The sequence below is a fragment of the Myotis yumanensis genome, unplaced genomic scaffold (assembly GCF_028538775.1).
Source record: "Myotis yumanensis isolate MYYU_CA2020_CCGP unplaced genomic scaffold, mMyoYum1.0.hap1 SCAF_4, whole genome shotgun sequence".
In the NCBI taxonomy this organism is placed as follows: Eukaryota; Metazoa; Chordata; class Mammalia; order Chiroptera; family Vespertilionidae; genus Myotis; species Myotis yumanensis.
This window is the reverse complement of record NW_027223755.1, coordinates 9,962,091-9,988,472: the sequence shown is the minus strand read 5'-3', so window position 1 is coordinate 9,988,472 and position 26,382 is coordinate 9,962,091. Positions and strand designations below refer to the sequence as shown.

The 26,382-nt window shown below is 45.1% G+C and overlaps 1 protein-coding gene across 2 annotated transcripts in view; it reads left to right on the top strand.

Moving 5' to 3' along the window:
- The first annotated feature begins 5,615 nt into the window (after nucleotides 1-5,615).
- The window catches only part of PAIP1 (poly(A) binding protein interacting protein 1), a 31,897-nt gene continuing 11,130 nt past the window's right edge, over nucleotides 5,616-26,382 (top strand). The window contains exons 1-7 of one of the 2 annotated variants that reach the window (XM_070411873.1): nucleotides 5,616-6,021; nucleotides 6,525-6,670; nucleotides 11,417-11,602; nucleotides 15,519-15,631; nucleotides 20,657-20,768; nucleotides 22,085-22,210; nucleotides 26,020-26,126. In XM_070411873.1, the coding sequence (XP_070267974.1) occupies nucleotides 5,775-6,021; nucleotides 6,525-6,670; nucleotides 11,417-11,602; nucleotides 15,519-15,631; nucleotides 20,657-20,768; nucleotides 22,085-22,210; nucleotides 26,020-26,126 (1,037 nt within the window). In that variant the 5' untranslated portion in view covers nucleotides 5,616-5,774. The remainder of the gene's footprint in view (nucleotides 6,022-6,524; nucleotides 6,671-11,416; nucleotides 11,603-15,518; nucleotides 15,632-20,656; nucleotides 20,769-22,084; nucleotides 22,211-26,019; nucleotides 26,127-26,382) is intronic. The other variant, XM_070411874.1, reaches the window with a different exon arrangement.

The following is a 26,382-nucleotide window of genomic DNA, read 5'->3' as shown; positions in this document are numbered from 1 at the left end:
TGTGTGTGTGTGTGTGTGTGTGCGTGCGCGCGTGCGCGCGGCCTCTTGGCATTTTGCAACACCTAGCACCTGGCAGTTAGCCCTAAAACTGTTCCCAGATGAATGTGAGCTTTCAAAATATCTTGGCGCCCTTTTGTTGTAAAATGAGGATGATTGGAATGTCTACTTCAGAGGATATGGGGATCAAATAAAATGATAAAAGTAAAGCTCTTGGAACTGTGGCTGCAACATAATAAACAATAAATATTAGCTATTGTTATTATTGTGAAGTCAATCCCATTCATGTAATCCCCAAGTTGACCTTTCATACTTATTAGACCTACAGTTACATCAGAATAAACAGGGAAACAGTTACATCAGAATAAAAAGGATAACATCTTAATCACCTAACTTATCAACAAAATGAGCCTGTAAAGATGCAGATAAAAATATCAGGTGGAGCCCTGACCGGTTTGGCTAAGTGGGTAGAGCGTCGGGCTGCGGACTGAAGTGTCCCAGGTTCGATGCCAGTCAAGGCCCACAACCTTGGTTTCGGGCACATCCCCAGTAGGGGGTGTGCAGGAGGCAGCTGTTCAATGTTTCTCTCTCATTGATGTTTCTAACCCTCTATCCCTCTCCCTTCCTCTCTGTAAAAAATCAATAAAATATATATTTTTTTAAATCTCAGGTGGACAAAAGGTGCTATCACAAAAGTTTTAAGGGAACAAAGGGGTGATGAGTGCCAACAACAGCCTGGACAGAATTGGGGCATTACTTCCGTGGAGCATGCAGCATCACTCACTCTCACTGTTTTCAAGTGAAGAGAGAATACACCACTTGGCATATTGATTATTTTGAGTTAAAGTTACTTAAGAAACAGACAGTAGAAGGACATTCTAACCCTCCTTTGCCCCCTGAAAGCAGGAAATAAATCTCCACCTGAAGGTCCCTTCCCTGGACCAAGAGGTTTGAAGCATCCTTATCACCAGAAAAAGGGAATTAAGGTTGAGAAGGCTTTGTAAGCAAAAATTATTACTTCCTCGCCAATCTGCTACCTCAAGCCCAAACCTCTTTATTTTGCCAATTCTTCACAAATTTATTGTCTTCTTGTCTAAAAGGTATAAAAGCTGCCTCCTTTGGTCACTTCAGGGAGTTTCCTAATTTTATAGGCTCCTGTCCATACAAAATTAAGTTTGTTTTTCTCTTGCTGATCTGTGTTAGTCATCTTAGTTATCAGACTAGCCAAACAACCTAGACTGGGAGAAGGGACAAGTTTTCTGTCCCTACATGAGCATACAGTTTGTGGGTCTTTCCTATATAATAAAAAAGTCCAGCCCAGCAGGTGTGGCTCAGTGGTTGAGGAACTATGAACCAGGAGGTCATAGTTCGATGGATTCCCCCCCGGCCACATGTCTGGGTTTTGGGCTCAATCCCCAGTAGGGGGTATATAGGATCAATGATTCTCATCATTGATGTTTCTCTTTCTCCCTCTGAAATCAATAAAATATATATATTTTAAAGTCCAGCAAGAAGTGACTGATGGAGGAAACCACAGGAAGATGGCAGCGTAGGTAAACGCCTGTACTCGCTGCCTCCCACAACCACATCAAAACTACAACTAAAATACAGAACCATGATCCAGAACCGCTGGAAAGCTGGCTGAATGGAAGTCCTACAACTAGAGAAGTAAAGAAGAAAGCACACTGAGACTGGTAGGAGGTGCAGGGCGTGGAACAGGATGGTCTGGCACCCACATGGGCTGCTTTTTTAATTGGGAGGGAAATCATCTCTGCGGAGGAGCAAGGGGTCCCAGCACCACAACAGAAGCCCAGCCCAGGGTCCCAGAGCTGGGAAAAGAAGTCCCTGTGGGCAGTAAGAACTACGGGCTGTAAAAACCAGTGTGGATTGGGGCTCAGTGACACAGAGGCTGCTGGAGAACCGGCTGTTCCTCTTAAAAGGCCGGCACCATGAACTAAACTTACAAGGTCCTGCTTCCTCTGAGCTCCAGCACCAGGGCAAGGCGTTGGGGGACACAGACCCATATGAGGAGGAACTGGATTGTCTGGCATCAAGGCAGGAACTTGGGGTCAGCTTTCTCCTAGACAGAGGTAGCTCACAGGGATCATTGTTTCTATGCTGGGACCTCCCCGGTCGCACAGCTGACTGACAGCCATTTGTTTGCTGCACCCTGGTGATTCCCCAAGACCCCGCCTCATCCAGTTTCCAATCCCACCCAAGCTGTGTGCAGTGGCTTTTGCATATGAATGGCCTTTCCTTGCTGAGGGTAAATCTCTCAAACAAGCTGTAGCTGGGTAAGGGAGCCCCAAACCTATCAATAAAAGGCCCAAGACCCGGCACCAGCACCAGCTGGCCTTGCTTCAAAGCTGGGCCTCATCTGGGCACTTCCAAACCTGATACAAAGAGGAGGAATCTGCAAATCTTTCTGGAGCTCCTGTTGGGTGGCCCCAGGCAGTGGCTGACTTTGCACCTTCCTGGAGACCCTAGTGGTCAGTGTCAGACCATACCAGATTACAACTCTACACATCCATAAGTGACATACTCAAGGGGCTGACTCAATGAGCACCAAAGCCCACTGAAGCAAGTCCTGCTCCATAGGGGTGTCTCCTGCATAGCAGCTCTACCACTGTAGTTGCAGCTGGTCCTCACAGCCAATTGGCCTGGAGGGCAATTCCTCCCAGTGACACCAACAACAATCAAGGCTCAACTACAACAAGACTGTGTTCACAGTCCCTAAAGGGATGCACCTAGAGCTCCCAGCTCAGGTGACTGGGGAGGTTGAGCCACTGGGCCCTATAGAATACCTACTACACAAGGCCACTCTACCAACTCAAGGAGACATAGCAGCTCTACCCAATACATAGAAACAGACAGAGGGAAGCAGCCAAAATGCAGAGACAAAGAAACATGTCACAAATGAAAGAAATGGAAGAAAGCAAACTACTGGATATAGAGTTCAAAACCACGGTTATAAGGCTACTAAAGAATCTTCTAGAAACCTCCAAAAAAAATGGAAAAGGACCAGTCAGAAATTAAGCATACATTGACTAAAATAAAGAATAATATACAGGAATTCAACAGTAGAGTAGAGGATTCTAAGAATCAAATCAATGATTTGAAATATGAGGAAGCAAAAAACAAAACAAAACAAAACAAAAACACACCCAACCAGAAGAGCAAAAAGAAATAAGAATCCAAAAATATGAAGATAGTGTAAGGAGCCTCTGGGACAACTGCAAATGTACCAATAATTACACTATGGGGGTACCAGAAGGAGAGAGAGAGCAAGATATTGAAAACCTACTTAAAAAATAATGACAGAAAACTTCCCCCACGTGGTGAAAGAAATAGACTTACAAGTCCAGGAAGCACAGAGAGTCCCAAACAAGAGGACACCAAAGAGGACCACACCAAGACACATCATAATTAAAATGCCAAGGGCTAAAGACAAAGAAAGAATCTTAAAAGCAGCAAGAGAAAAGCAGTTAGTTACCTACAAGGGAATGCCCATACGACTGTCAACTGATGGCTCAACAGAAACTATGCAGGCCAGAAGGGAGTGGCAAGAAATAGTCAAAGTGATGAATAGCAAGGACCTACAACCAAGATTACTCTACCCAGCAAAGCTATCATTTAGAACTGAAGGTCAGATAAAGAGCTTCACGGACAAGAAAAAGCTAAAGGAGTTCATCACCACCAAACCAGTATTATATGGAATGTTGAAGGGTATTCTTTAAGAAGAGGAAGAAGAAAAAGATAAAAAAATATGAACAACAAAATGGCAACAAACACATACCTATCAGCAATTGAATCTAAAAATCAAAATAAATAAGAAATCTAATGAACAGAATAAACTGCTGAATAAAATAGAATCAGAGGAATGGAAATGGAAAGGACTGACGATTCTCAGGGAAGGGGGGTGGGGAAGAGATTAAACAAAGACCTTATATTCATATATACATATATGCATTACCTATGGACACAGACAATAGGGTGGCGAAGGCCTGGGGCAAGGTGGGAACCGGGTGGAGGGGGACAATGGGGGGAAAAAGAAAGACATCTATAATAATCTCAACAATGAAGATTAAAAAAAAAGAAGTGACTGACAGCTACATTAAAGGATGGATTTTAATGTTATGAGCATTAACTCATCTAATTTTTATATTGTAATCTTGTCTTGCCTTTAATATATGCTTGATGCTGCAACATGCTTATTTTATAGCTGAGGAAACTGAGGCTCAGAGACGTTAAATCCCTAACTTACCCAAGATCACACAAGCATTAATACTCGGGCTTACCTTGAATCCTACATTCTTTCTCACACCAAGGAACCACACTTGCTGCTAGCTTTCTTCCCTGACTTCATTAATTTTGCTAACCATCAACAGCATAAATCATTTACTCATGATTGCCCTCATTAGGGCCATTTTTCTCAATCATTGAGGTGAAGATGTGAATGTTTTCTGTATTAGCAAGAAGAGAAAAAGGTTAATATGAGTTTTTGTTCCTAATTAAAATGATTCTCAAGATGACAAGATTGAGAAACATTAAGCCCTGCTTAGAATACAGGGCTACACTCAATTTGGTGAGATGCTGCAATCTAACAGTAAATAAATAGATTTTTTCCCTCCTTTTCATTACAAATATTCATCCTTACTTGACTTTGGCACTGTCAGGCCTGACAAAAACAGTAATTTACACATGATGTCTATAGAAATTTTCTGTGCAACCCGGTAGCCACTAGCCACATGCAGCTATCGATCACGTAGCATGCCTAAATCACAACTGAGATACGCAGAAAGTGTAAAATACACATTGGATATCGATTAGCATGAAAAAAAGAAAACATCTCATTCATATTTTACATTGATTTCATGTTGAAATACCATTTTGGAGATAGCGGGTTAAATACATTAAAATTCATTCCACCCGTTTCTTCTTACTCCTTTCATGTGGCTTCTAGAAAACGTGTAATTTCCTAAGTGACCTGCCTTTGTGACTCGCACTGTATACTCATTGCACAGCCCTGGCACATGAAAAAGAGGGGCGTTTCACTGAAAAGTAGGGTATTTCCTTAAAATATCCGGGCGGGAAGGAAAGCGAAGCGACTGAGCATGGTCTCAGGGCTGCAGTGAACGAAAGGCGGGGGCGTAGACAGACTCTGCTCCCGCCCGGCGCTAACGGAGCAGGTGGCGGCGCTTCCTCCAGGGGGTTCCGACCCGGAGCGGCGGGTGCGGGTGCGGGTGCGGGCCCGGGTCACCTGCGCGCCCACGAAGGTGCGCGTCCGCGAGCGCCGGTGCCGGCCCCTCGCCCCCTCCCCCCGCGTTTTTATTTTCGCGGCCTCAACCGTCGGCCTCCCGCTTCCCTCCGAGCCGCACGGCCTGGGCCCGGCCGCCGGGTAAGCGCCCGTCCCCGAGCCGGCCCCCCGCGGCGGCGGCACGGACGCCCCGGCGAGACGCCCGGGGCCGGCGGGGCCGCGGCTGCCCCCTCGCGAGCGGGGCGCGGGCGCGCCGGGGCCTCCGGGCCGCGGGGGGCCGCTGTGACCCGCCGGGAGCGCCGCGCGGAGGCGGGCGGCGGGCCGGAGGGCGAGCGGAGCGGCAGCTGCGGGCGCGGAGGGCGGGCTCGGCGCCGGGGCAGCAGCTGCCGTCGCTCTGAGGCCCGAGGCCGGGCCGCGCCTGCCGGTCCATGAGCCCCGAGTGAGGCCGGGCGCCTCCCCCGCGTCCCCGAGCGCAGCGCAGCGCAGCGCAGCGCCGCCGCGGCCGGAGCGGAGCGGGAGCATGTCGGACGGTTTCGATCGGGCCCCAGGTGCTGGTCGGGGCCGCAGCCGGGGCCTGGGCCGCGGAGGGGGCGGGCCCGAGGGCGGCGGTTCCCCGAACGGAGCGGGGCCGGCGGAGCGGACGCGGCCCCCGCCACAGCCCCCGGCGCCGGGCTTCCAGCCGCCGCCGCCGCTGCGCCAGCCGCGGACGGCCCCGCCGCCAGGGGCCCAGAGCGAGCTCCCCGCCGGGCCCGCGCGGCCGCCCGCAGGTACGGAGCCGCGCCTCCCGCCCCGGTCCCCGGCCCGCGCCCTGTCCCGCCCCGTCCCCCGAAGCCGCCCCGGGGCCCGCGGGGTCGGGTGGGCACGGCCCGCGGCGGGTCCGGAAGGGGCCGCGGGGGCCCTTTGTGCGCCCGCGGGGGAGGGGCCGGCGCGGGCCCGCGGGCGCCGTCCCGGGAGGAGGAGGCCCGCCGCCCCTTCCCCACCCTCGGAGGGGACATCTTGGGGGAGCCGCCACCCTCCCCAACCGCCTCCGGCAGCGGGAGGGGACCCCGGGCCTGCGCCGCGGAGGCGCGTGCGTCCCCGGAGGAGCTCGGGCCGGTCTTTGTTCCTTCCTGCGGGCCCTCGGCGCCGCTCCTGCCACGGCCTGGCCTCGCGTGATGGTCCTTGTGTGGCTCCCAAGAACCAGCCCTTCTCGGGTGGCTTTTCGGCACATCGTTTATTACACAAAGGCGTGAAGGCATCTCACACCCCCCCCTTTTTTTTCCATCCTCAGAACAAACGAGACCCCAGGACAGCGTCCCCCTGCAGAACTCGGAGCCCGCGATGGCCAAGCCCCAGGTGGTCGTCGCCCCGGTGCTGATGTCCAAGCTGTCTGCGAACGCCCCCGAGTTCTACCCCTCGGGTTATTCCAACTACACGGTGAGCACCGCCTTTCCTCAGCTCGGGTGCCTGAATGCCGCCGGCGAACGTGCTTCTGACCTCCCTCAGCAGCACGCCGGCGTTTTCTGTGCTGCACACAAAGACATGAATGCATGCAGGGAACTCGGGGGGACACAACCGACTCGGGAGCATGTGTTGTAGTTAGTTTCAGGGTATCAGAGTGTGAGCTTGAGAGCAGACATTCTCGTCTGTTTTGTTCTCAGCATCTGCAGAGTATCTGGAGGCTGGAAGACTTGATGTAAGCAAGCCCCCTCTCCCCCCCTTCCATCTACAAAGCTGAAATTGTGGGCCCGACTTTATGAATAACATACAGAATAGGGGCCTGGCATTTATGAATAACATACAGAATAGGGGCCTGGCAAAGTTAATTTTTTAATTTGAGTTTAGTAAGATAGGCCCACTGATAGATTTAGGGTAAATCAAAGTGGTTTTGAGGCAGGTGTAGGTTTTTGAATGTTGAGAAGTACACATCTGGGCTCTGTTAAGTTGAAGTAGACGATTGTAATTATTATGTGGAAATGTAGGGGATTTTGATACAGTGTTTACATAGGTATAAAGAACTTGTAAGCTTTCAGATTCATCTTTGTCAATAACGTAAGAATTTAAAAAATTGGTCATGTTTTTCTTAAATACCAGGATGAAACAGCACAATTGGGGTGGGTAGAAAGGAATTTGTTGCGCTAAATAAATGCATAGCAATTAATTGTAGGTAAGTGGGGCAGGACCATTCTGGATTGATGAAATAGTAAGTTTAGCATAAGTCCTATTGTTCCTGTATTCTTAGCTTTATTGCCATAAAACACACAGAATAGTGCACATAAAGGTTAGCTCAAAGTTTCACAAAGTGAACACTTGGGCAACCAGCACTGAAATCAACAATAGTTTTGCCTCTTCTCAAAGTTTATGTGAATGGAGTCATCCTGAATATATTACATTTGTTTCTCACTTTCATTCAATCAAAATTCATCCATGGTGTAGCATGTAATTGGAGGTGACTTATTCTCATAGGTGACTTATCCCATTGTGTGACTGTTACCACAGTCCCATTGGTTTGTTGAACACTGGAGTGGCTTCCACTTTGTGGCTATTATGAATAGGGCTGCTATTTCTGGCCATGTCTAGATGGATGTACACCCTTGCCTCTGTTTGGTACATACCAAGGAATGGAATTGCTGGGACATAAGTAGCCAGCTTTGGTAGACACTGCCCACTAGTTTTCCTGAGACTGTTCAGTCTACGCTTGGAGTAGTGTGTGATTTCCAGTTGCTGTGTTAGCTTGACCACCACTTAATATTTTCTCTTGTCTAAGTTTAGCCATTCTCGTGGGTGTGTAGTATCTAGTAGTTTTAGTTTGTATTTACCCAATAACTAATGGTGGCACTCCTTTTTGTTACCTTTATTTTGCTTTCCTTCCATATTTGATAGAAGGTATGGGAAAACTATATTCCATCTTTTAGAACAGTGGTTCTCAACCTTCCTAATGCCGTGACCCTTTAATACAGTTCCTCATGTTGTGGTGACCCCCAACCATAAAATTATTTTCGTTGCTACTTCATAACTAATTTTGCTACTGTTATGAATCATAATGTAAATATCTGATATGCAGGATGTATTTTCATTGTTACAAATTGAGCATAATTAAAGCATAGTGATGAATCACAAAAACAACATGTAATTATATATGTGTTTTCCGATGGTCTTGGGCGACCCCTGTGAAAGGGTCGTTCAACCCTCAAAGGGGTCGCGACCCACAGGTTGAGAACCGCTGCTTTAGAATCTCCATGCATCTTAGACTACATTAGGAAAAGGCTTTGGGACTGGGAAGTGTAGGCATAATGGGAAGAGCAGTTGATTTGGGCTGAAAGGAGCCATCAATCATGTAAAGTAGAAGGGAGACTAGTTTGGATTCTTGCCAGAAGATTATATTTGGCCCAGAGATGAAAGAAACCGTTGGAGACCTGTGAGTAGTTGAATAAACTCTTAAGCGTACTTACCTTCTAACAGCCACAGAGTTCTCCATCTGCTTTTCTCCCTGTTGACTGAGTTGTTTTATGATGAGGAGGGATGTAGTTTTTTCATGGTTCTGTACCAACTAGTTTTACAAGTGACTCCTGGGCTAGCTATAAAGCAGAGTAATGGCTGTGTTTGTCTACTTACTTTGAGCCACTGGCATCTTTTAGGCATCCTTTGATATCCTCTCAATCAGCTTCTTCTCTGCTTAATTCCCTAGAATGGATTGCAAGCTAGAATGGCTCGTGTATGTCTTCTTAGGCCCTGTTGTTGCCTTTTTTTTAAGCATTTTTAATAAGTTACCAATACTTAAATTAGATATTGCAAATCTGAATTTTGTGGTGTCATGAAATCATAAGATTTGGCCATACTAGACTGTTATTTTGGTGAAAGTTGGCTGAATAGAAGCAGCCACTTTAGACAGTGTGTGTGAGCTCGAATTTGCGCACTGGCTTACTTCATTTGCTTGGAATATACCTGGATTCTGTAAGCATTCAAGTTTGCCACCCTGCTCTGGTACATTCTCCAGCCTTTATCCATTAACCATCTGCCAAGGCTGAGAGTTTTCCACAAGCCACTTCGTCTCCTGACTCTTAGGATAAGATCGTTTTTTCTTAATCCTCACCTGAGGATGTTTTTATTGACTTTCTTTTTTTTTTAAGAGAGAGAAGAAGAGAGAAAAAAGAGAGAGAAGGAGAAACATTGATTAGTTGCCTCCTGTATGCGATTCGACTGGGGATCCAACCTCCAACCTTTCGGTGTACAGCAGTGGTTCTCAATCTGTGGGTCGCGACCCTTTGGCGGTTGAACGACCCTTTCACAGGGGTCGCCTAAGACCATCCTGCATATCAGATATTTACATTACGATTTATAACAGTAGCAACATTACAGTTATGAAGTAGCAACGAAAATAATTTTATGGTTGGGTCACAACATGAGGAACTGTATTTAAAAGGCCAGAAGGTTGAGAACCACTGGTGTACAGGATGATGCTCCAACCAACTGAGCCACCTGGCCAGGGCAGCATCTTGTGAGGGAAACTTCTTCTTACAGTCACCATAATCCAGAGTTAGCTGTATTCGCTCACTCAGTCAGCAACAGCTTAACACCTCTCCTGAGTCAAGTACTGGGGTATAGCAGTGAGCACCATGAGCAAAAATTCCTACGTTCATGGAGCCTCTATTCTAGTGGCCTCCTGGCTTGGTCTCCTGTAACTCCTTGAGTCTTCTTCTTAGACATGAAAATCTATTGCTTGGTGTCCTTGAGCTGGATCTGCTTTCAAGAAAGCATGCTGCCCTGGGCTGGTAGCTCAGTTGGTTAGAGGATCATCCTGATACTCCAAGGTTGCAGTTTCCATCCCCGGTTAGGGCACATACAATGAATGCATAAATAGTTGGAACAACAGTGTTTCTATATATATTTCTCCCTTAAATCAATAAACAAAAATTTTAAAAAAAGAAAGCATGCTTTTTCTAAAAGCCATTTTGATAGGTTTTTGCTGTGCTTTCTTAACCCTTCCAGAACTCTAAGCCCTTCTATCTCCAGTCCTCCTAATCCCACTGCTAGAATTTCCTGCTCTCTGTCTATTCTTACCATTGAGTTCTGTATCCTCCTATTCCTGACCATTGTTTTTCTTTTTTTTCCTTTGGTTTAATTTTCTGGAAGTCTGGATATGGCAGTCAGAAAGTCTCCTACCACTGTACACTATGATGAAATTATATAGTCACTTACTGTATATATTTCCCTGTCCTTGAGAATTAACAGATAGATGACAAGCCTTACTAGCTTTTTTTCAAAAATTGTCAAATATCTATTAGGATATGAGAATGGAATAATGAATCCTCATGGCCTCGTCAGTTAGCTACATGTGGCCATTCTTTTTTTTTTTTTTTTTCTTAAATATATATTTTTTATTTCAGAGAGGAAAGGAGAGGGAGAAAGAGATAGAAACATCAAGGATGAGAATCATTGATTGGCTGCCTCTTGCACACCCCCTACTTGGAATTGAGCCCACAACCTAGGCATGTGCCCTTGACTGAATCAAACCCGGAACCCTTCAGTCCACAGGCTGATGCTCTGTCCACTGAGCCAGACCAGCTAGGGCTACATGTGGCCAGCCATTGGTTCTATATCCCTGGCCCCTCCTCCCCTCCCGTTGCAAATCTTAGATCTTATTATATCCATAAATAGATTAAAATCTTAATTTTGATATTGGTATTATAGTGAAATATTGGTTTAAGCTTTGTCAGCCATCTTGTAAATCTGTCAGGGATGAGAAGACAATTCCCTGCCTGGCTAGATGGAGCCCTTCTGTTAGAACATTTTGGCCATTGGGCAAAATTAAGTGGACTTAAGCTCCTTCTATAATAATAAAAGGGTAATATGCTAATTAGACTGGACGTCTTCTGGGGAGGGAGGGAAGCCAGCCGGGTTCTGGGTGCCTGTGGGCGGCCCGGGGGAAGCAAGCCTGGGTCCCGGGTGCCTGCCTACTGCTGGAGGAGGGAAGCCCGGGTGTCGGAGGGAAGGAAGGCCTACTCTTGAACGAATTTTCGTGCATCAGGCCTCTAGTTTTATTAATAAAATAACTTTTATCTATCATATGAAAGATCCTTTAAAAAATTATTTGTGCTGGAACCATCTTGACCTAAAGCTGCCTCATGTTCATTTCGGCCAGTTGCACACTTAAAACTTTTCTTTTTAACTTTGCATCTACAGGAATCCTATGAGGATGGCTGTGAGGATTATCCCACTCTATCTGAATATGTTCAGGATTTCTTGAATCATCTTACAGAGCAGCCTGGCAGTTTTGAAACTGAAATTGACCAGTTTGCAGAGACCCTGAATGGCTGGGTTACAACAGACGATGCTTTGCAAGAACTGGTGGAACTCGTCTATCAACAGGTCGGTCGGCTAGTAGTATGTAGCATGGGATGGTCCTCGGGTAGCTTCCTCGAAGCCCAAGGATGGTGGCTGCTCCTTGAGGGAGGCCAGGTTCATGTTCACCTGCCTCCACACTTGTTAACTGTATGGTTCATGGGAGCGTTTAGGTCTCTGTTGTATAAAATTTCTGTCGTTGGGGACCCAGGGCTGGAGCCAGATTGCAAAGGCACCAGTGTAGCCGCGGCACTAGACTGGCATTGGAAGGGGCTGCAGGCATTTATGAGGAAGGTTCCATAAGTAGCATGCCTTTTCCCACTCCTTTCTGTTTCCTGGGATCTGAAATTAACAGCACGTTAAAAGGATTGCAGTATTTTCTCCTAGATGTTGAATAATAGAGCATTATTGGAGTAGGGGAGAAAAAAAGATCATGGGAGAACTTGTCTCATAAACGAGTCCTTAAAAAAAAAAAAAAGTGAAACCACAGAACACCCTGTCTTGTTTTAACATTTCTGCTTGTCTTTATTTCAAATTTTCACGGATTTACATCTTAATTCCTTGGAAATCTAGTATCTAGATTATTTTTTCATACAAAGTTTAGTTTTGATGCTAGCATATTATCACAGACACATTAATGCTATTTTAAGGAGGGAACGTAGACAATACTGTATTTTTTAAGGCAAATAAGGTCATGTAAGACTGACCAAAAACGGAGTAGGAGGTGAACATAAATAGAACACTCAGTGTTCTTTAAGTCACCACTAAATGAGCAACTCAAACGTGGAATATATAGGAAGGGTGATTATGATAGCACACAGGTTGGTTTTTTTGCCAGCTACTATCTCATTTGACTATATTTCCAATTTGTTCTGGGTTGTTACTGGACCCTAATATTACTTAGCCCAGCAATTTTCGACCTTTTTCATCTCATGGCACACGTAAACTAATAAAATTCTGTGACCAAAAATATATTTTTTGCTGATCTGACAAGAAAATAAAGGTATAATTTTGACTCATTCACACTAGACAGCTATTGTTATGTTGACTGTTGTCATTTTTTGTTTGACAACCTAAGGGAAAAGAGGTCAGTGCCCCTGACTAAATAGTCAGGTATTGCATGATTTAAAAATTCTTGTGGCACACCAGCGTGCTTGCCACACACACCCATTGAAAATCGACCTAGCCAACTCTCAAGTTTCCAGAAACGCCTGAGATTGTAGGAAGGTGGAACCGCTCTATTTGTCCTGATACCTACTTTCAGCCTTTAAATGGATTAAAAAAAGAATGTGAGATAAGAAATGGAAGAATTACACTCTTGCTTAAACTTTTTCTGGTTTTTCTTCTGTTCTAACTCCTCGGGAGGCTGCCCTGTCATAGTTCTTTAGGGCGGGCAGAAGGGCTGTAGCCTGACAAACTACAGTTTCCAGGCTTATCTCTTAACACATTGCGGACCAATAGTTTTATTGCTAGCTTTACCCAGTGACCAGATAAGTTTCTATTGAACAAGTACAAAAAACGTTTTACATAAATGTTAAAGGCACTCTTTAAAATTAAATGCCCATTGCATTTTGAAGTTATTTATTACATGTTCTTAGAAGCTAATATCTTTTTTAAAAATTCTTGTAATTGGCCACAAGCTTTAGAAGAGAAAACATGAGAATTCTTGTGATCTGTCTGCAATTTAACATTCTGTGGTCAGTGGTACACAGATTTGCCAACAGTTCTTAAATTCCATTGAGGGAGTTTACTCATAGCAACTAACAAAAGGCCTGTTGTAGAAAAAGAAAAATGACATTAAATATTTAGACCCAACTTTGATTCTTCCCCAAATACCACTAAATGACAGTGTGAGGATTTTGAAAGGCCAGAAGCCATGAGGACCAAGGTGGGGAAAGAGAATGGAAGTCCCAGTTTGGGACTAGAAAGCAGGTGTGACAGTGTTAACTGACTTGGCAGATCTAAATAAGTTGAATTCCAAATAGGTGAGGATAGTTGAGAATCTCTCTGATTTATAATGCAGAATTTCCAAAAGATGAGGATAAGGAATGAGGCAAAAAGATTGCTAGAAAATCTTAAAAAATTAGATATTTTTGCACTGAGTAGCAGTTTGAAGTTTTATTGTAACCTTTCTTGAGAAATTATTGAAGAAGGTACTCCAGAAAGCAAAGGAACTAAACAGAGGACGAAGACATGGGGACGAGGAAGCGGGGAATTCTACAGATTGTGTGTCACCCACACGATGGTGAAGGGAGATCCCGAGACAGTAGCCATGTGCATAGCAGCCGGAAGGCCAGGCTTCCCTGGAGTGGGGCTGAGGCTCCAAGAAAGATTTCCCTGGTAAGATGAGCACAGGTGCTACATTGGAAGATATTAAGAAATTTACAAACTAGTGAGTTTAAGAATAAATCTGAGAGATACATTAAAAACAAAGTACTAGAAAAAAAATTTAGTGTCTAGGGAAAACAAAGTTGTATAAGAAAGGAAGAAGTATAATCACATGGTTCAGCTATAAGTGTAAACACAAAACTAAGAAATAAAATCATGGTGTTATTGGAAGGTGGAAGAGTTGGAAAATAGTGGAATAGAGTGGGATTAAGCAGGGTGAAGTCTAAATGCTCATATTCTATGGTAGGAAATAGTAAGAAGTGATGTCTAAACTGAGGGATTACAGCTCATGCAGGTAGAGATAAAACATTTTACCTGCAAGAATCCAAGTGGTTGTGGGAGTAAACGAGAGTGTAGTGGGGAAGCAGGAAGCCTTAACCAGCCTGTGGAACTTCTTGTCATTAAGTTGTGTGTGACCATTTTAAAAGTAAACTAAGAAAACAGGCCATGCCAATAATGGGAAGAGTAGACTTTTTGAATTTGAAATGTGAGAAGTCAGTCTTCTTGATGAGAAATGTTTAGGGTCTTAGGCAAGCAAGAAAATAATTAGAAATAAAAAGATCTGATAATTATAAAGTACTTACAGCATGCCACGCAATGCCGAACACTTGACATATAGTTAATTCATTTACTCCTCAGTGGTTGCATGATATTATTCTTATGCCCATTTTATACAGATCTTAACAGAGAAGTTAAATGACTTGTCTGAGGTTACCACAGCTAGTTAGGAGAGCCAGCATAGAGTCAGAAGGGCATCAGGACATTTGTTAGATCTAAACTCTGGTTGACTACCTTTGTGACCTTGGCTAAGTCCCTGAACTTCTTAATGTGTATTTTTCTTACCTAACATTTGGTATGAACTATGTTCTTTACTATTTAAGGACTACAGTGAAAGTTAAACTTCTTGAGTACAGCTTGGGCTATATCATACAGTCTTCGACATGTAGTGTTTTCTCACTGTCCTTTTTTTTTTTTTTAATGGCTTATCCATTTTAACTTCCTCTTTACCCCAAGTGTTTTGGGGTGTTCTTTAAGTGTTAATCTCACACACCAGGTACCATTAGTCACCTCTTTAGGAATCAGGAAACTGAAACTCAGGGAGGTTTAGTGATATCCAAAGTCACGGCACAAGGCTTGGGAGCCTCACTCTGGACTCCTGGATGCCAGAGTTGGTTCCCTCCTGTTGCTGAGAAGCAGCGCAGAGCAATAGTTTGGCAGATACTCCTATGCATAACTGGCAGTATGCAACCGGGTACATGTACATATTTTGTGAAAAAATGGGTTAGTGTAAAGACATACTGTCTGCTTGCTTTCTGGTAAATGATGGGGGGACTTGCCTTAAACATGTTCCTTTGTACTGGCTCTGGTTCTTGGTGTAAGGTTGGGAGGGAGAGTTAACATAATTGCCTTAGGCCTGGCAATTATAAAACACTTGTACATTTTTCTTTACCATATGGTTGTTTGGGGAGTAGAAATGTTTTTCCTCTCTAGAATGTTGCTGTTTGCATTAATGACAATGTATCTATGTCATACAAAACTTTTTTCTTTTTGAAAGGCCACGTCCATTCCAAATTTCTCCTACATGGGAGCTCGCCTGTGTAATTACCTGTCCCATCACCTGACAATTAGCTCACAGAGTGGCAACTTCCGCCAATTGCTACTTCAAAGGTCAGTGTGAATGTATGAAATTAAAGGAAAACTACTTTTGAAGGTACTAGAATTTGACCATTCCTTTTTTCCAAAGACTGTACGTTATAGAAAGTTGCAGGGGAGAAGAGAACAGACCATTCTTACTTAAACAGTATTAAAAGTCTACATATATATATCAGTCTTTGTCTGTAGTGGTCTCTGCCTTTGATTTTATGCTTAGAAAAGCCTTTCCCAAGTTCTTAAAAATGATCCCATGTATTTCTTAGTGCTTTTGTACTTTGGTTTAAGCAAGAATCTGATTTATTAATTACCATGTGTTTAGCCAGTTTTTCCCATACCCCTTTTTTTGAAATGGTCCATTTCCCTGTTGATTTGAACTGCTTGCTACCTTTATCGCACCATATCCTTCTATTAGGGTTTTGATTCTGGACTTTCATTATATTCCATTCATCATTTGTTTTATTACCATGCTGTTTTTTAAAAGCTCTAATTTTTAATGTCTGGTCTAGTTAGTTCCCCATTGTTTTGTGGAATTTTCTTTGCTATTGCATGCTTTTTTCCTCCAGTGAACTTAGAATCAGCATGTGAAATTATATAACTCTTGTTGGTATTTATTAGATATTTTTTGGATGACACTGAATTCATAAACTAATTTGGGGGAACTAACTTTCTTATATTTTGAGTTTTATTCAACAACAAGGTTGTCTGCGTTTATTATAGTTTGCACATTAGTTCTTTAGAGATACTTTGAATGGTTGCACAGTGTGGTTAGCATGCATGGGAACAGAATAAAGATGCAGAAGTAACTTCAGCAACACATGGAAATCAAACTTACTGGTGGTGGCTCAGGTCCACGTGCATGAGAGAAAGTGTGCTGCCAACACAGCTGGGGGAGCAACAAAGCAAAGATGGGCTCCTGCCTCTTCACACCAAAATACATTTCAGATACAACAGATTTAAATTAAAGTGAGACAGTAAATAATAGGCCGAAATTGCCAACAAAAATCATAGGTTGGTAAAACCCTTTTAAGCAAGACATGGTGCCCACAGGCCCTGAAGCAAGAGATTAAAATTGATTATACATAGGTTATAATATTTGGGGGGGGGGGGTCATAAGTTTATATGAACTAAAGTAAAAATATATAACACAAGGTACATTTATTTAATACTAGAGGCCCAGTGCATGAATAAAATTCATGCACTCGGTGGGGGGGGGGGGGGGGGTGTCCCTCAGCCTGCCCTGCAGTCTAGGAGCCATCAGTCAGACATCCTTAGAGCTGCTGCAGAGGCAGGAATGGCACCCACCACTGCTGCTGTACTCGCCAGCCATGAGCCTGGCTTCTGGCTGAATGGTGCTCCCCCTGTGAGAGCGCACTGACCACCAGGGGGCAGCTCCTGCGTTGAGCGTCTGCCCCCTGGTGGTCAGTGCACATCATAGCAACTAGTCGTTCTGCCGTTCGGTCAATTTGCATATTAGCCTTTTATTCTATAGGATGAAAAGAGGGGCCTGTTAGGAATGAGTAAGAAAAAGACCAGTATTTCAATAGAAATATTTGGAATGGCTCTGACTGGGTACAGTTTGCAAAAATATAAATGACAAAGTTATGAAAAGATATCTAACCTTCTGTGTAGTTAAAGAAACGCAAATTAAAGCTTCTGGAAAGATGTGAGAGCAGGCACTTCCGGGAGTAGGATGGAAGGAAGGTCGCCCTTCTCTGCTGCTCAGCCTGGCGACGCAGTGAAAGGGCTGAGCCCCTGCCTCCCGCTGGGAAATTCCAGCATGATGGACTGAGGTGGAGCCCAGCATGGTTTGTTAAAGCTTCCCAAGGATTCTTCCGTGTAGCTGTGGTTGAGAAGCCCTCTTCCCACTCTTCTGACTCTGCCCCCATGTATGCTTCTGTAGTATTGATACTGTTAGATGTCAACACGGAAAATGCTAATCATATAACTAGTGAAAAGCAGGGCATAGTCTACTACCTAACTTTGCAGTATATACACACTTGAAGAAGACAGAAGTTACCTACACAGCAGTTGTCGCTGGGTTGCAGTGACTTTGTTATTTTTCTCTGCTTTAAACTTTCTGAAATAAGCATGTGGTACTTTTATAGTTGAAACTCTTAAGCTTAAAAAGGTTTAGGTTCTTTTCTCCCACCCAGATAATCAGCCATGTACAGGAGTAGGAATTTGCTTTTGCACATACATTCACATATCTTAATGCATAATAGCTTAGCGTTTATAAAACAAAAGGAGGTCATTTCAAAGATTTTACCTGCAAAGTCGTAAAAGAAAGGTCAGAGAAAGGAGAATAGTCAGCAAGGTGCCTGGATAACTGAATTGGCATTAATTAACTGATCCTTTCCATTTTAACCACAGTGTTCTATTTATAGATATCCCAACTTTTTCCTGGTGAGGAATTAATATGTATGAGAAGGTAACAAATACCTTCTGTCTCTGACTCGCACAGAAGATGTTGCTCATTTAATGCAGCTTGTAAGCATCGGAATCAGCCACACAGGCGCCCAGTAAGCTGTCCTGAGTATATTTATTTATTAATCTACACTAATAAAAGACAAACATGCAAATTGACCGTACTTTTGCTACACCTTAAGCCACACCCACCAGCCAGTCAGAGCGACTATATGCAAATTAACCCAACCAAGATGGCAGCTGGCAGCCACAGAGCTGGAGCAAGCAGGAGGCTTGGTTGCCCCAGTGATGGAGGAAGCCAAGCTTCCCGCCTGTCATGGCTGGCTCTGAGTTCCACTCAAGGCAACAAAGTTTCAATTATAGAAGATAAATAAACCCCAGATACCTGCTTTCAGCCAGCCGTGGCCACAGAGCTGGAGCGAGCAGGAGGCTTGGGTTGCCCCTGGCGATGGAGGAAGCTAAGCTTCCCACCCGCCCTGGCTGGCTCTGAGCTCCATTCAAGGCTACAAAGTTTCAATTATAGAAGGTAAATAAATCCCAGAATAAAAAGAAAAAAAGAGGCTGGGAGCTTCCATCGCTGGGGGGGCTTGGCCAGCCTGAAAACGGCCCTCAGCCCCTCACCCAGACTAGCCAGGCACCCCAGTGGGGACCCCCCACCCTGAAGGGGCTGTGGCCAGCCCGCAAACAGCCCTCAGCCCCTCACCCAGGCTGACCAAAGCTCCATGGGGTGGGTCCCCACTGGGGGGGGCTTGACCAGCCTGCAAACAGCCATCAGCCCCTCACCCAGGCTGGCCAGGCTCCCCAGTGGGTACCCCCACCCCGAAGTGGGTGTGACCAGCCTGCAAACATCCATTAGCCCCTCACTCAGGCTGGCCAGGCACCCAAGCGGGACCCCCACCCTGATCTGGGACACCCTTCAGGGCAAACCAGCCGGTCCCCACCCGTGCACCAGGCCTCTATCCTATATAATAAAAGGGTAATATGCAAATTGACCCTAACAGCAGAATAACTGGGAATGACTGGTCACTATGACACACACTGACCACCAGCGGGCAGACATGCAGGAGCTGTCCTCTGGTGGTCAGTGCGCTCCCACAGGGGGAGCTCTGCTCAGCCACAAGCCATGCTGACGGCTGCCAGTACAGTGGTGGTGGTGGGAGCCTCTCCCACCTCCTCAGCAGCCCTAAGGATGTCCATCTGCAGCTTAGGCCTGCTTCCCGCTGGCAAGTGGGCATCCCCTGAGGGCTGCCGGGCTGCCAGAGGGATGTCTGACTGCCAGCTTGGGCCCGATCCCCCAGGGAGTAGGCCTAAGCCAGCAGGTGGACATCCTCCGAGGGGTCCCAGACTGCAAGAGGGCATAGGCCGGGCTGAGGGGACCCCCCCTCCCGGAGTGCACAAATTTTTGTGCACCGGGCCTCTAGTTTTAAATATATTTTTATTGAATTCAGAGAGAAAGGGAGAGAGAGAGAGAGAGAGAGAGAAACATCAATAATGATGAGAGAGAATCATTGATCGACTGTCTCCTGCATGCCGCCCCCTACTGGAGATCATGCCCGAAACCCCGGCATGAGCTCTTGACTGGAATCAAACCCAGGACCCTTCAGTCCACAGGCTGATGCTCTATCCACTGAGCCAAACCAGCTAGAGCTGTTGTGGGTGTATTTATGGTTGATTCATAAAGATAAATCCTTTGTCAAGAAGTGACTTCTTTTTTCTTCCAAAAAAAGTGCTTTACAAAGCAACTTAAACTGATCCTTCATGAATGAAAGCCATTTAGTCTCCATGAGTTCCTCCCTTGGTCTTTAAAAGAACTGCCAAGGTTAACTTTATGAAAACACAACTGTCCTACCTTATCACCACCTTACTAATAAAGATAAGGAAAAATATTGACCACCAACATGGTAACAGTTAAAAGTCCATTTAAAAATCTGCGTTAGCAGTAGCTGACCCTCTAATTCACTGACAGGCAGCAACAGGCTTGCTGTGATGGTTTTAGAACCCTTGTGGGAACTATGTCCATAAAGCTTTCTTTTTTTACTTATGTAAGGCAAATGGGCCAATTCAGGGGGAAATAAGTTATTTGACTCCTTCAGTCTCTATTAGAAATAGAGACCAAATCGATTGCTTTCTATGTGTCTATTCAATTGGGGACTTCCCCTTTTCTCTGATCTATATACTGAAAATTACAAGGATAATGGGCTTAATAAGAATTCATTTTCTTTTCAGTGTAGATGGAGGCCATATTTATGTATTTTTAAAGATCTGTTTCAAAGTTCATGTATTAGAGAACATTTTACAGACAGGTTGGGTAAAAACAGTGCCAGTATATGTGAACCTCATAAACCTTTGTTGTTTAAACTTAACTACCACTTGATCTCATAGGTTTATTTTCAACTATTCCTATCAGTTCTTAAAACTAGGCATCGCAGTAAGAGAAGATGATGTGTGATGGTCTCTACACTAGACAGGAACATTTTTATTATAGAAAGTCAGGGCCGTGGTGCATTGTACTTGCCTCTGTATCGCTTGTGAACAACCAGACCAACAAATGGTCATCTTGTTTGACTGTTTAAAAAACAAAGCAATGTGAGATATTAAAAGGTTTATCTCTATTAGATGTCGGACTGAATATGAACTTAGAGATCAAGCTGCAAAGGGGGATGAAGCAACTCGAAAACGATTCCATGCGTTTGTGCTCTTTCTGGGAGAACTTTATCTTAAGCTGGAGGTGAGGAGTCATTTTCTTTTGTTAAGTACTTTTGTTAAGTAAAGCTTGCGAACAAATTGATCTCAATAAGGAATTTGTGTTTACATTACTTTTACAACATAAAGAGTGAAATGGGAGAGAAAATGACGACTCAGTGCCTGTCTTCCTGTTCCAGGGCAAGGTGCTGAGTAGTTCTGAGCATTGGAAAGTCTTCGTGTGCTCCATGGGTGTTTAAGCGTTTAAAATGTAGACATGCATACTTCTTTGGATTCTTGCCTCAGGGACATTAGTACACGTAACATGTTGACATTCAGATGATGACTGAAAAACAACTTGACCTGCAGGACATAAATCTTTGAGTGAAGAGGGGAGAGACTAGAGTTTGGTTGTTATACCCAATTCACCCAGATTAGGTCTTGGTCCTCTTTTATATGTTAATCTTCCACAGAAAATGCATTTGTACAAAGGGTACAGCTAACCTTGTTTGTAAATTGGTGGTATGTGAGCATATGCTGGTTAGTAGGCAGTTTAAGTCGAGATAGTATTTTGTAAAGGATATTCAGTTTGTTCTTTGACAAGTTAGTCCTGACTAGTTAGTCTCAGATTCAGGTTTATCTATTTAAGCCTGAATTGGGGACTTAGCACCATAAACACCACTGAAAAGACAAGAATCCACCATCAGATGTACATCAGGGCATCTACAAGTCTTCGTCCAATCCAGTGCCCACTTGACTGTCCCTTTTTATCACAGAGGCTCAGTTTTATAAAACTTTCATGTCTTAATCTTTTCTATTGTTATGAGCCACAATAAGAGCACCAATACAAACGTGCCTTGGACGGAGAGCCGTTTAAGATGCTCTGCATTTCTCCTTGGAAGTTATGGTGCTGTGTGGGGGAGGGGGAAGACCAGGCATGGCTCTCGAGCCTGAAGTTCTTCCAGCCAGAGAGCCAAGACACGTAGACCATTCTCATGCAAAACCAGAGTATTTGTAAATAGTATATGAACCACAGAGTAAAATGCTGTGTGTTCCCCAAAAGGAGGGAGGTAGCTTAGTAGACTAGAGATGCTTTATGAAGCAGTAACATTCAAGGAGGCTTACGTTATCCAGACCACACATTACGTGTGATAAATGAAAAGTCTGACCTATAGTTGACTAGTTCTGTTAGAAATTATAGTTATATGTAAGGTAAGTCTAATTTTGTGAAGATATCAGAGTGTGTCCCTATGATTTTTGTATCGTTTCAAAGTGCTTATTTTGCCAACACTTTGTTAGATCATTTATATATCTGTATCATGTTTTGGCATAGTTGCTGTTCATTTTCTTTTGTCCCCAAAGATCAAAGGAACAAATGGGCAGGTTACAAGAGCAGATATTCTTCAGGCTGGTCTTCGGGAGTTGCTGAATGCCCTCTTTTCTAACCCTGTGGATGATAACCTAATTTGCGCAGTAAAATTACTAAAGGTAGGTTTTACTTATTTTCTTTCCTTAAAGTGTAACTAACTATTCTACCCATCTAGCATATAATTTGGAGAAAGGAAAGTAGATATATAGTAAACAAATGAATTCAACATAGTTATTACGTTAAGTTAAATATTGACATTTTATTTTGCTCTGGAATTTAAATATATTAGAAAAGCAATACATGCTTATTTACTGTAAGAAGTGGATTTTAGAGTGAAAAATGGGAGTCCTTCGCGGTGCCCCTTCCTTCCCCACGTCTGTAGGTGTATCTCATAAGTACCATCTGACTCTGCTGCTTTACCACCTGAGGAAGATCTTAGATCTTTGCGTGGCACACAGATTGACTTCTTTCTGCAGTAGCTTCCCAATGTTCCGGTGTTTACATGCACATTGTTTACCCATTGTTGCCGAACAGTGGATTACTTTTAATTTAGTCTCGGCAGCATTGTTGATAATTGTTCGTTGTCTTTATATAGGTTAAATGCCTGCACGTAGGTTTGGTGGACCAGAGAGCATGTATACCCTAATTTGATAAGTACAGATGCTCCTTGATTTAGGATGAGGTTATGTCTCCCTAAACCCACTGTAAGCTGAAAATATTGTAAGTTGAATATCATTTAATACACCTAACCTACCAAACCACAGAGCTTAGCCAAGCCCATCTCAGAAATGCTCAGAACACTTCCATTAGGCTGCAGTTGGGCAGAATCATCCACCACATGAAAACATGGTTGAGTATCGGTTGTTTGCTCTCCTGATTACATACCTGCTGGGAGCTGCAGCTCATAGCCATTGTCCACATGTCACCAGCCTGGGGAAAGATAAAAAATTCAAAGCAGTTTTAGTTTCTACTGAATGCTTATTGCCTCTGAACCACTGTAAAGTTAAAAAGTTATAAGTCTAGTCCCACTGGCATAGCTCAGTGGTTGAGTGTCGATCTGTGAACCAGGAAGTCACAGTTCGATTCCCAGTCAGGGCACAGGCCTGGGTTGCGGGCTCAATTCCCAGCATGGGCATGGCATGCAGGAGGCAGCCAATCAGTGATTCTCTCTCATTGTTTCTGTCTCTCCCTCTCCCTTCCTCTCTGAAATCAGTAAAAATGTACTTAAAAAATATGTAACTCTATCTCTGGCCAGTGTAGCTAAGTTGGTTGGACCTCTGTCCTGTATTCCTAAAGGTCAAGTGTTCAACCTAGATCCCCGGTTGGGGTGCCTACCGGCAGCAACTGATCAGTGTTTCTCCCTCTCCCTTCCTCTCTCTCTAAAATCAGTAAAAAGGAAAGAAAGAAAACATCCTCAGGTGAGGATTTAAAAAAAAATTGTAAGTCTAACCATCATAAGGTGGGGACCTTCTGTCATGCCAAATTTCTCTTCCAAACACTTAGCCACAGTGTATTCCCACCCCTCTTCCCATCTGTATCCTTATCAGTGATAGATGCAAGCAATCCTGGGGTTGGTTTTGTCAGATGATGTAAAAAGGAAAACCTCATTTCAGTTTGCATTTTCCTGATCACTAGTGAAGTTAAGCATTTTTTTATTAGACATGATTTAGCTTCTGTGAACTACCTGTGACATCCTTAACTCATTTTTTCCCAATGAAGTTTTTGTTTTAATTCGTTGCTTCAATATTTATTGCACTCTCCATGTTTCAAAAAGTGACATATTGATTAAAATTGTACAACCTACCTTAGTCATACAGGGGGTAAGCCATATAGTCATCTACACTAATAAAAGAGAAACATGGTAATTAGCGTATGACCGCTACCCTTTTCATTGGCTAATCAGTGAGTATATGCAAATTAACTGTCAGCCAAATGGCGGCTGGCAGCCAGGCAGCTGGAAGCCAGCATGAGGCTTGCTTGCTGCGGACTCCAATGTTCCCCGCCTCACTTGCCGGCCTCACAGCTGCAAGTCTAAGCAACTATGTACTATGTTGCAAATAAGAAGCTAAACAAAACCCCAGAAACCAGCCGGACTGAAAGCCAGCCGGACCGAAACATTGTATCCATGTTTTCAGCAGCGAGGCCTCAGAGCTAAAGCTGGCCCAGAATAAAAAAAAGAAAAGAAAAGAAAACAAGGAGCGGTTGGAAGCTTTAGTCACTCGCCAGCCGGAAAACAGCCCTCAGCCCCTCACCCAGACTGGCCAGACACCCCAGTGGGGACCCCCACCCTGATCCAGGATACCCTTCAGGGCAAACCAGCCAGCCCCTACCCATGCACCAGGTCTCTATTCTATAAAGTAAAAGGATAATATGCCTCCCAGCACCGGGATCAGCGGAGCAGCGAGGCTGCCGGCACTGGGATCAGCGTGACAGGGGGCAGTGCCCAAACCCCCTGATCGCCCTGCGGCTCTGTGTGTGACAGGGCGCGGGGCCACAACCTCCCTATCCGCCCTGCTCTGTTCGTGACAGGGGAGGGCACCCCAACCCCCTGATCAGCCCTGCTCTGTGCCTGATAGGGGGGAGCTCCCCAATCCCCTGATTGCCCTGCAGCTCTGTGTTTGACAGGGTGCAGCACACCAACTCCCTGATCGGCCCTGTTCTGTGTGTGACAGGGTGCGGCGCCCCAACCCCTCCCCCCCCCCCCCCCCCCCCCCCATGGGCCCTGCTCTGTGTGTGACAGGGTAGAGCCATAACCTCTCCATCGGCCCTGCCCCGAGTGTGACAGTGGTGGCGCCCCAGCCCCCTGATCAGCCCTGCTCTGTGGGTGATAGAGGGTGGCGCCCCAACCCCCCTCCACCGGCCTTGCTCTGTGTGTGACAGGGTAGAGCCATAACCTCCCCATTGGCCCTGCCCTGAGTGTGACAGGGTGCAGCGCCCCAACCCCCTGATCAGCCCTGCTCTGTGCGTGACGGGGTGGCGCCGCAACCTCCCCATCGACCCTGCCTTGAGTGTGACAGGGGGCGGTGCCCCAACCCCCCAATCGGCCCTACCCTGAGCGTGACTGAGGGTGGCATCGCAACCTCCCGATCCGCCCTGCTCTGTGCATGACGGGGCAGCGCCCCAACTCCCCAATCGGCCCTGCTCTGAGCCTGACCAGGGGCTGCACTTAGGGATTGGGCCTGCCCTCTGCCACCCAGGAGCAGGCCTAAGCCAGCAGGTCGTTATCTCCCGAGGGGTCCCAGACTGCAAGAGGGCACAGGTCGGGCTGGGAGACCCCCCTACCCCGCCCCCCGAGTGCACAAATTTTTGTGCACCGGGCCTCTAGTCCTATATAATAAAAGGCTAATATGCAAATTGTCCCCCAGGAGTTCAACTGGGAATTCGACCAGTGGCGGGGCCAGCCGGCCTCAATTGGGGCAGGCTGGCAGGACCCCACCCGTGCATGAATTCATGCATCGAGCCTCTAGTTAACACATAAAACCTTTGGTTAAAGATCTGCTATAGTTCATTGGTTTCTTTCAGTCAAGAAAAACACTGAAGGTATTGAGATACCTGAGTATTAGATGGTAGAGAACAACTGGGAATATTTAACTTGTTTAAAGAATGCTTTGGGTGGCCATAGCTGGTTTGGCTCAGTGGATAGAGTGTCAGCCTGTGGACTGAAGGGTCCCAGGTTCGATTCCGGTCAAGGGCACGTGCCAGGTTGCAGGCTCAATCCCCAGTAGGGGATGTGTAGGGCAGCTGATCAATGAATCTTTTTCATCATTGATGTTTCTCTCTCTCTCCCCCTTCCTCTCTGAAATCAATAAAAATATATTTTAAAAAAAATGCTTGGGGTAGGGAAGAATGCTTGAAGTGCTACTATTATATTTTTAGAATATTGATACTTGATTGAATTCTTTCTTTTATTGATCACTGTGTCTTTTAGTTGACAGGGTCAGTGTTGGAAGATGCCTGGAAGGAAAAAGGAAGGACGGACATGGAGGAAGTTATCCAGAGGATTGAAAATGTCGTCCTGGACGCGCACTGCAGCAGGTAGGAGAAGGGAGGTGGACGCCAGGGAGCCAAGTCCTTACTTTTCTTTTAACCAGCTGTGCTTCATCGGAACAATTGAAATCTTACAGATTCATCCACAGAAACCTTTTATTAAAGGCACAGTATTTTACCTGTGGCTTCTGCTCACCTAGCCATTTTTCCTTAGTTATTCAGTAAATGCCTAGGTGTACTACTCTCAGTCTAGTAGGAAGCATAGATTTGCTTGCAGGATGGCCACTGCATTTAGGAACCATAT